The sequence below is a fragment of the Cyprinodon variegatus genome, unplaced genomic scaffold (assembly GCF_000732505.1).
Source record: "Cyprinodon variegatus isolate N-32 unplaced genomic scaffold, C_variegatus-1.0 Scaffold35, whole genome shotgun sequence".
NCBI classification, from domain to species: Eukaryota; Metazoa; Chordata; class Actinopteri; order Cyprinodontiformes; family Cyprinodontidae; genus Cyprinodon; species Cyprinodon variegatus.
The window spans coordinates 1421041-1430981 of record NW_015150488.1 but is presented as its reverse complement, the minus strand read 5'-3'; the positions used below and the strand labels follow the sequence as shown (position 1 = coordinate 1430981).

Below are 9941 nucleotides of genomic sequence, written 5' to 3'. Positions count from 1 at the left end.
GGACCATGTTATCCTGTTAAATATTATCACAGAAATGCTAGGATTTTAAACTTTGACCTTCATAGTCCAACAACTGAGCAACTTTAACATAGGAACTAAGGGGGGACACTTTTAATCATCAACATACCGCATGTTAATTCACAAGCCTTTGATTTAAACTTATATATGAAACATATTTGCACAGGTTTGTTTTAGGGAAATTTAGAACCATCACTATGTTGTGATTTCTTACAGATGTGGTTAAGCAGCACCACCTACTGGACAAGAAAGATACTGTACGAGCTGGAATAAAAAAAAAAAAAAAAAAAATTTTCAAACTAGAAAGGTATATGCAGCTGCTTGTTGCACTAACAATTTCAAATGTTTTTGACAAGGTAAACCTGAATAATCTCTTGCATCTATGCTGGCTGTATTTGCCAATGTTAATGTTTTGTTTATATTTTTAGCAGATACAATAAATATGGAATGCAATTTCCCAAGACTGCCAGATTCATGATATATATATATATATATATATATATATATATATATATATATATATATATATATATATATATTGTATACACTATGTATACAAGTCATATTTCTGCTTTGAACTTTGCAATAATGCAATAAAAATGATACATTTTTATTATAATCTACCATTAGCAGAAAAAATTAGGGGAAATAAATCCAAAATAATTTGGTATAAAAAAAGCTTATTTACTGTAATAGAATTCTAACTGAAAAAAACTGATGCAAATTAAGAACCTTTATCCTGTTAAAGAGACAAATATCTTTATATTTAAGGGATGTCTCCAGTTTCACAATATTCTTCCTGTAAAGTTTCTTACTTTTCTAGATCTAACTTTCCAGAGTCCCTAATATAAAATTTTTACAAAATGTAATTTTTAGCAGGTTCATATCCTCTTTCTCCTGGAGTGGGCAAAATCTAAATATGGAGTCAGGAAGAAAAGACAAGGCACTAGGAAGGAAGGATGGATATGTGAAAGAAGAAAGGACAAAATAAATTGTCCTTTGTACCTCTTAAAATTTACAACCCATACAGAGTTTTCAATGCATCCAAAAGGGTTAAGAAATGAAGAAGCCCAGTTTTTGTTTACTTTGTTCTTTATTACACATTAAATAGGGGTGGTAAGATTCATGGCAAAAAAAGAAGACATTTTTGAGATCAGATCACCACTCTACCCCACAAACAGCTACACTGTAAAGTGGTCATTCATTCCCCTCTGCAGACCTGCACCCAGACACACTCTCCAGTCAAACACAGAGCGGAGCAGAACTCCATTAAAGCAACATTCATTAAAGACACACCAAACGAAGCACAATTTACAAAACATGAAACCTTTCGGTATCACAACTATACAAAGTTTGTTAAAATACGATCCAGGTATAAATGATACATTTCAGAAATCAGCCGTTGGCACCCAATAAAAGAAGAACATCTTAAAACATTACAGTAAAACTAAAATATATCCTTATCAAGAGGATCTCATTATTAAAATTGCATCAACAGGTATTTACCTACTTCATGGAAAAAGAAGAAATAATATGGTTGGGTCAAAATTAATTAATCCCAAAAGCAAAATCCCAAATTTCTGTGACAATAGCATTTCATCCTTAAACTGTAATTTGTGCATTTCTTAGGTACAATAGATGACAAAACAAATGTCTAAACCTAGCACCTAAAGTCACAAAAAAAGAGGCAAATAAAAACGCTGTCCGTAAATATGAAGAATGCGACATGGGCTGACCTGAGAGAAACTAGGATTCATTGTTTAGATTAAGTCGGACATTGCCATTTAAAAACCTATTTCACGGAAATTTGTGCCTCATTTAAAAAACAGTCATTCCAATTATGCAGAGGCGTCCAATTTTAAACGCCTCTCCTAAAAACTGTTTTTAACTCTGGGAATACGAATGGAGCCAAATTCCTTTTACAGCTTTCAAAATAAGTTTCTACTCTGCTAGGAAATGGACTTCAAACGGCAAAAACTTTTGCTTGGCGCATAAACAGTTTACAACTAGAATTAAAAAATTTTTTTTTTATTTCTATTGTAAGGATCTTTTTAAACAAAACTTAAATTTCTGTGACGTAAGACAGACATTATTGGTCAAAAATCATAATGATCTTTTTAACTTTTTATTACAGAAATGACTTTATTTTGACAAAAGCAATTATTGAACACTTTTCATTAAAAACCTGAAAATTAGAGTCTGAGTTCCTCATTGCTGACTCCTAAAAGCATCAACCAGAGGCAGTTTGTAATCCCCGTATCACTATAGACACAATGCATGCAAGAGGGGGGGAGAAAAATATATATATAAAACAATTTCTAATTTAGGCATGAAATCACTCCCCACAAAATACAAAGCAATGACAAATTTCAAATTAATTAATGGCTAACTAGGGTATTAAACACATGGAGAAAATAAAATTGATATTTTTCTATTTTTGTACTTAGGAGTCTGAGTGCATACTATCAGTGAAAATGAACTGATGGGGAAATTCCACAGTGGCTGGGACATTTAGACCTCACTAGGCTGAGAGCTGAGCCTTCATCTGCTTTTTCCACACAAACGGGATGAGTTTTCATTCTTTGGCATCCCATAAAACCCAGGTGGTTGCATTTCAGCAAGAACAAGTGAATCAGAATAGATGTTTTGTTAAATGCTATTGGTAATACAGTTTCCTCCTGGTTGGGCAGACATGTCAAACATGTTTTTCTAGAATTAGAAAGAAAGAAAAAATTCTTGCTAATCTGGTTCTTGCAGGTCAGCATCTGGCACTACACTGAAAATGAAGCTTATCCATGTCCGAATAAAAGAATCAGCTTGGATTTAGTATTTATTAAGGAAGGCTCTAACAAATACAAAGGCTAATAATTTAGTGTACTGTACAAAATGTTATTACTTTGAACTGTTCAACATAGTTTTGTTTTTATTTAGTCTGTCTTGAAAAAAAAAGGGGGGGGGGTGATTATTCACATGAGTATACACTTTGTCTTGGACTTCTTTTTCTTCTTTTTGCCCTCCTTGCTCATCTTCTCCTTATGCTTTCGGATTTCTCGGACTAATGTGTAAAAAGCATCATCGACGCCCTGGGGGAAAGAAAAAAAAACAGGTCATTTTTTTTTTTTTAGAACATTTAAAAAGCAGAGTAAGACACTCATACCAAACCACCTGGTTAAACCTCCACACTGATTCTTTGGAACAGATTAAACATCCAACTGTCCAGTGGAAATTAAATGATTGTTGGTTTGCAGATTTTTTTTTAACCCTCACAAATAAACTGAAAATATGGTTTGCATTTTTTTTTTTTTTCAGCTCCCCTGCAGCTGTCAAATACGGCTATAGCCGTCTATTTTTAGCAGGTTTGTACATTTAGAAATTTAAGTTTCATTTTCTTTGCAATATGGGACAGTCACTAGTTAACTGCATACGTGGACTTTATTTCTTTGATACGATACAAATTTTTTTCACATTAAAATTGAAAAGTATGTAGTTAATACATCGTTTCAGGGGATTAAAAAAATCAATTAACTCAATCAGGATATTTTTTGACCCGCAGCAGCATTATTGAGAACAGCAGCTTTGACCTGCACACAGTGGTCTATTCTACAAAAAAAAAAAAAAGTGTATCCATTCTGCCACACATAAATGTTGGCAAGATTGGTTGAGACTAGAGCTGAAACAATCGGATTAATCAGATAAATCATGATTAATCAGTTATTGAAATAATCGTTAACTGTTTTAGGCATCAATTAAACGTTAACTTGAGTATAGAGACTCTAAAACATGCCTTTAGCTGAGCGAACAACCCACTTAGAACAGTAATTATATCAACATTGCAAAAAAATATATATTAATATCTTGGATTAAAGATTAAAATCCAGAACTGAAGTGAAAAGTTTTTATTTTCACCTGGTTTAAGTTTGTAAAACCTCTTCTTTATGGAATAATTGACAGGGGTAATCAATTTGCAAACTAATCGTTAGTTGCAGCCTCCGTTCAGACGTGACTGGACTTCCTAATTAAGCTGTAGATGCAGCTACACGTGCTGCTGGTCTGCGGGGATAGTTGGCCAAATCTGAATGACATGATGAACAAGTGTTTAAATGGACACTGTTCGATTACTAATATCATTAATCCGATCCCCATCTTCCCTCATCTGCAAACCATTGTTTGTTATTTTTTTCTCCTTTTGTTTAACAATTTTGTGAAGGTTTACCTTACACCAAATAAATTGGGGTTTGGCAAAACATGACCACATGTGAAAAGATTCAGGCAGGGGATATAAATACTTCTACCAGGTTTGAAAAATGGGTTAAGTACAGATATAAAGTCCATCATAAAGTAAAAGCCACCTCTGTTGCCCACAACAGCAAAGCAAACAGTAGTTGCAGTAACAGAAGTGCAAATCCCTCCTTTTGAACATCAGACAATAATTGCTGACTTAGAACATGACAGAACTGCTTTTTCTCTTCATATCAGCCTGTAAACATGGAAGCAGAAAAGAAATAGTCTCAACAATACATAAGAGGTCTTGGCATCTTTCAAAGCAATTTACCAAATACCAGTAGTCATCTTGAATTTAGCCTCCTAACGGTAGTTCCAATTTTAAACACCAGGTGTCATTATTACTTATACTCTAAACTAAATGTTTTTAAACCCCGGGATCAGTTCAGCTCTCGGCTTTTGGTCTCAGTCATGGAGGGAAAGTCTTTTGTTATTACAGCTAGTATCTGCTGATGCCACACACAGGAGATGGCGCTCTACATGTAGCCATCTAAAAAAATAAATCAATAAAAACATTCTTAAAAAACACTGATAAACAGCTGTATACCAGCTCAGGTTTTTGCAATAAAAAGCAGAACAATAACACACCTAAATCTGACAGTTTATTAAGACACGTTAAGCATTTCAACAAAATTAGATCCCACTTTCACAGTTATATCCTTATTAAAAAGCACAAACTTCATTGCTCATCTCCCTCTCTGCCCATTTGGACACTTTCACACTGAATGTCTCGTGTAATGAAAGATTTTACCTCAGCAGGATTCTTCCTCCAATCTAAATGTCTTCATTTGTTATGATTATAGAAACGGGGATTTACTAAAGCCCCTTCAAAGGCTATTCTTGACTGTGATAATGTTGTAATGTGCTTAAATGAAGCTGAGAACTAATGTTAGCACTGTGGTTAATTTTTTCATAGTTTTTAAATGTTTAATAATAACAGCAGAAAATGTAAATGGCTGAAATTTTCCCAACGCAGCCCAGCTAAAAGGATTCAAAGTTGTTCAGACTCAGAGAATGAATCCAGTGTGAAAATGACCTTGGATAATAATCCCTTTGGATGCAGACAGACACTAAAAGAAGAAGAATTCAGCCTCCTGTTAGAGTGCCACCACAGCCCTTGTAGAAAAACCAGCAGCTAAAGCTGTAAGAACACATGAAGCGTCACCGTTCACTGGCTCCTCCATGATTCCCCACGAACACAAACAGAGCTGGTGGGTGCGCGGCCGTGTACACTTACCCCTTTTTACATCACAACACACTTTTTAAGCTTGACACACTTTGGAGTCTTTTCTTCCTTGCTGATCTTATTGAGCCGGTACAGCCTGATCTCCCGTACCAGAGTGTAAAAGGCATCTTCAACTCTCTGCAGTACAAGACACAACTTTCCTCAATGCAGAGGAAGGCAGTGGAACAACATCGTCTTACACACCACAGACAACATTATTTCTTTCTTTTTCAACTTAGATGTAGTGTGTTGCATTGTTTGCCATGCTAATCATTCTTTGATTATGAATTATTCTCCTCCTGCAGGCTTTAAAAGCAGTGATTATTTAAAATATGAGCACAGAAATAAAAATCAGTATTTTATTCAGAATGTTGATAGTTTGATTAAAATCAAATAACCATATTGCTTTAAATTTTATAAAGGCTTCTTCAAAGAAGAGATGCACTGATTGCAGATTTCTAGGCTTCATCTGATTTTTTTAAAATGTGACAATAAATAATAAATAATAAAACAATAAATCTCATTATAAGGGTACAGACTCAAACACTTGTTTGCTGATATATATCAATATGTTCCCAGAGTTGGGAGTTTTTTCCCCTAAACCTACAATATGTCCACTTTTAGAGACTTACAGCAGCAGATGCTAACAGATGCTAACACCAGACTGAAATGGCATTGCCCAAAATGCTAAATGTCAATGTGTGAGTGATGGGAGGATCAAATAAATCACCATCATATGACTTTCTAATACTGAGCAGCCCTATTATAAATAAAAATATGTACACAACATATGAATTTCTCACAAAGTTTTAAAGAAATCTCCGAGATGTTCCACTAATGTTAGTAGGTCTGTATGTACAAATCGTAATATATCAAAAGAACATCCCGATCAAAAACCAGATTATAGCTCCTTGATTTTGTCTACAATACTTTCAATGCAGGGTATGGTTAAACACATCCAATTACATGCAATGCTAGCCTGCTGAAACGTTCAGTCACTTTTAGGGCTTTTCAGATGATAATCTGCTGATGATCTCGACGCAACTAATAAACTCATTTGCTTACAATTTTGAGAAAAATTTAGCAAATCGTTTATAGTTGGAAAGAGAACTGCACGCACTAATGGACAGTTTTCTTCCAGGGCTGTGGCCTTTATTCAGAGCTGGTACTATATCTGACTATTTTTTAAAAGACGCATAAGTGTTCTTCACATAAGAAAATTCTTCGGCTTCAAAACTAAATCAGTTTATGGAAAGGACCAAATAAGATCATTCTGGAAAACTTAATTACTAGAATAATTGTAAACTAATTCCGTATTCAAATAATAGTTGAGTGAAAAATAAAAACAAAAACTTGCCATTTGCTGAAAAATAATAAAAACTTACATGGCACAGGCTTTCAGAGCAGACATACTAATTAAATCTGTGTAAATAAAGGCTTAAAAAAACTATTATAAGAATTTGGTAATACTTTAAGGTTGTCTGAGGTTCTTTTAATTAGAAAATAATCTAGAAACCTTAAATCAAGAATTGCAAAAAAATATGCAAATGACACTTGTCTTTAGTATCCATACCATGCCAAATAAAACTTGTATCTGGATACAGTGTTTGAATATACTTTTCTGTAGCAGCCCCAATTAAGACAATTTGTTCACCTCTATTAATGATATAACAAAAAAAATAAAAAATTGTATTTCATAACAAAAAGAAGTCTATTTTACTATTTGTCCATCAAGCTGAAACAAGCCTTTTTGTAGATCTGCTGAGGAATCAGTGCATCCCTAATTCGTAGCTCTGACAAGTGGACTATGGAGTTAATTAGATCAGGGATGATCAATGGACTGACACGTATCGATCACAAAGTCTATCCAAAACAATTATAAAAGGGAAATTAAAAAAAAGAGAAGAAAACATCTTCCAAGCCTGTAGTAGCAGAAATAATTCCAGCGCCAAACCAGAACTGGTGCTTTTTAGATACATTTTGAAGTGAAGATGCTGTTTAAACAACAATTAGAGTTAGGGCTTTTATTAAAGTGTTGTTAAACCAGCTTTTATCATTTTAAAAGCTGTTATCTAGTGTTTGTTTTAAGGGATTCATTATCTTTATTAAAACCTTTTTAAGTCAATTACTTGAACTCAGAGCCAAATTAAAGTTTACTTTAAACCCTATAACTAACCTACTCACCTTACCTTTATCCAATTAATACTATAATGAGAGTAAAATTAAATGAGCATCCCTAATACTGATGTAAAAGTATGGTTTTGATTTATTCCCTGTAGCTTTCACCGATTTGTGAAAAAGGGACAAAATTCTCTCGAAATCACTTAAGGCGATGACTTTCATCCTGTATTTCAGTCTGAATAAAACACAAAATCTGCATTTAATCTTATAACCATGGGACCAACTATGATTTAGTCCAGCGGTCTTCAACGTTTTCCAGGCCAAGGACCCCCAAACTGATGGTGAGATGGAGCGGGGACCCCCTAAATATATATATAGTATGAAATTGTGTTCTATCAAACTGGTCCTATAGTCACTTCATTACAGATGGAGTCATGTAACGAAAGTAATTTCTCCCTGGGATTATTAAAGTATTTCTGATTCTGATTCCTGGTTGATTGGACAGGTGTTGTGACTGAAACGGTGCCCAGCTTGAAAGATCCATATTGAGATTGGATCCCAGTTTTCTTTTTTTCAAAAGAAATTGCTCTAATGTTTAAAGCTGAATGCATCAGTTTTTTTGTTCCATTTCAGATTTTATAGAAAACTGTAATTTTAACTCAAATTAAGTCAAAAATATATAAAATTCCTAAATTATGAATGTATATTGACCTAATAGGAAATATAATTTTGATTAAACCTAATATATTATTATATATTATAACATATTAAACCTTAATATATTTGAATCCCTTGCCCTGTTTTTTTATTTCATGCTTTTCTGTGCCCCCAGGAAAACCAAGCAGGCCCCCTGGTACATTTGGTCTAGAACCGCCACTGGTATTGATGACTGAAAGACATCTGCTGCCTCCATTTATCTGTTTACTACAGTGTGTTGAATTCATGTTAATGTGGATTTAAAGACATTTTAATTTGTGGAAAAAATAGACACAATTACAAAATTGTGTCTAAGTCTAATCAACCAAAACTTTCGCGACCCCCATGCAGTACCTCTGGGGACCCCCTAGGGGTCGCGGACTCCCTGTTGAAGACCTCTGATTTAGTCTGAAGTTTTAATGTTTAAGCCCTAAATCATGTAAGGAAGCATCTTTGAGGTGCAGCTTTGAGCCAATTACAGAATTAATTCATTGAACCAATTAGAGCAAGCTCTGGCATCAGTCCTAGTCTTGCACTGGAATCCTAAGGTGAAAACCCCTTTGACTCATGGGAATGAGTGAAGGTTAGTTTATTTAATGTATTGTGCAAAACATTACATTATCTTTCCCAGAAGAATCAAATTAAATTATCGATAACCTCATAAATGTCTTCAGGAAATAGACAGTAGCCCATCAGAACCAACACCGTGTGGACAGAAATAACCAACACAAAGGTAGAATTAGACGACCAAAGCTCAAAGAAATTATTCCTGCAACATCAATTCCCCCCCACCACATGAGCCGTGATTCAGCCCAGGTCAGGGACCAGGAAAAATACAATTGGAGATCACTCCATCAGCCAACCAGTGTCCTAAGGCCATGCTCACACACGCACACCCACACCTGGACAGCAAATCTTCCAGCACCAAGTCACAGTGACCAGTAAGCAGAATCGTTAACCCTCCAAGTAATTACAGACAGTTTGTCCTTTCATGCAGACAACTTGACACAAATTAACTGATTCGCTGATTATTTATCACCAAGGGTGCTTTGCAGGTGGTCGTAATGACGATATAATTTCCCATTTCCATGAGCAACTGGCATGCAATGATCACATTATCACCCATAAATAAAAATATCCAATTAACCAAAAAAAAGGGACCTAATGAGGCTCAAAACATTAGCCGGTAAATTTCCCAGTGACATAATTATAAAAAGATCATTAAAAAGAGAGAGAGAGAGGGTAAATGACACAAGTCAACACCACCACATGATACAGTCAAATTTTTTTACCAAATTAAAAGGAAAATTTTTTTTTTTGCCCCATTTGATAAAATTAGATTGTTCTAATTTCTTGACTTTTTTTCTTCTAAGAATTAGAATCAAAGCTAATTTGAGTGTGAGAGGAATCCAATAGCAGCCCCAGGTGAACACATACCTGTCTCGTTTTGGCTGAGGTCTCAATAAAGGGGATGCCGAAGCTGCGTGCTAAATCCTGAGCCGACTTTGTATCCACCGTTCGGGATGGGAGGTCACACTTGTTTCCCACCAACACCATTGGGACGTCCTCAGAGTCCTTCACCCGTTTGATTTGTTCTCTA

The 9941-nt window shown here is 34.8% G+C and overlaps 1 protein-coding gene across 2 annotated transcripts in view; it reads right to left on the bottom strand.

The window, feature by feature from the left end:
• Positions 1-1098: 1098 nt before the first annotated feature.
• The window catches only part of kras (Kirsten rat sarcoma viral oncogene homolog), a 15315-nt gene continuing 6472 nt past the window's right edge, over positions 1099-9941 (bottom strand). The window contains exons 4-6 of one of the 2 annotated variants that reach the window (XM_015403985.1): positions 9779-9938; positions 5537-5662; positions 1099-3101 (exon numbers count right to left, since the gene is read on the bottom strand). In XM_015403985.1, coding sequence (XP_015259471.1) covers positions 5543-5662; positions 9779-9938 — 280 coding nt within the window. In that variant the 3' untranslated portion in view covers positions 1099-3101; positions 5537-5542. The remainder of the gene's footprint in view (positions 3102-5536; positions 5663-9778; positions 9939-9941) is intronic. The other variant, XM_015403993.1, reaches the window with a different exon arrangement.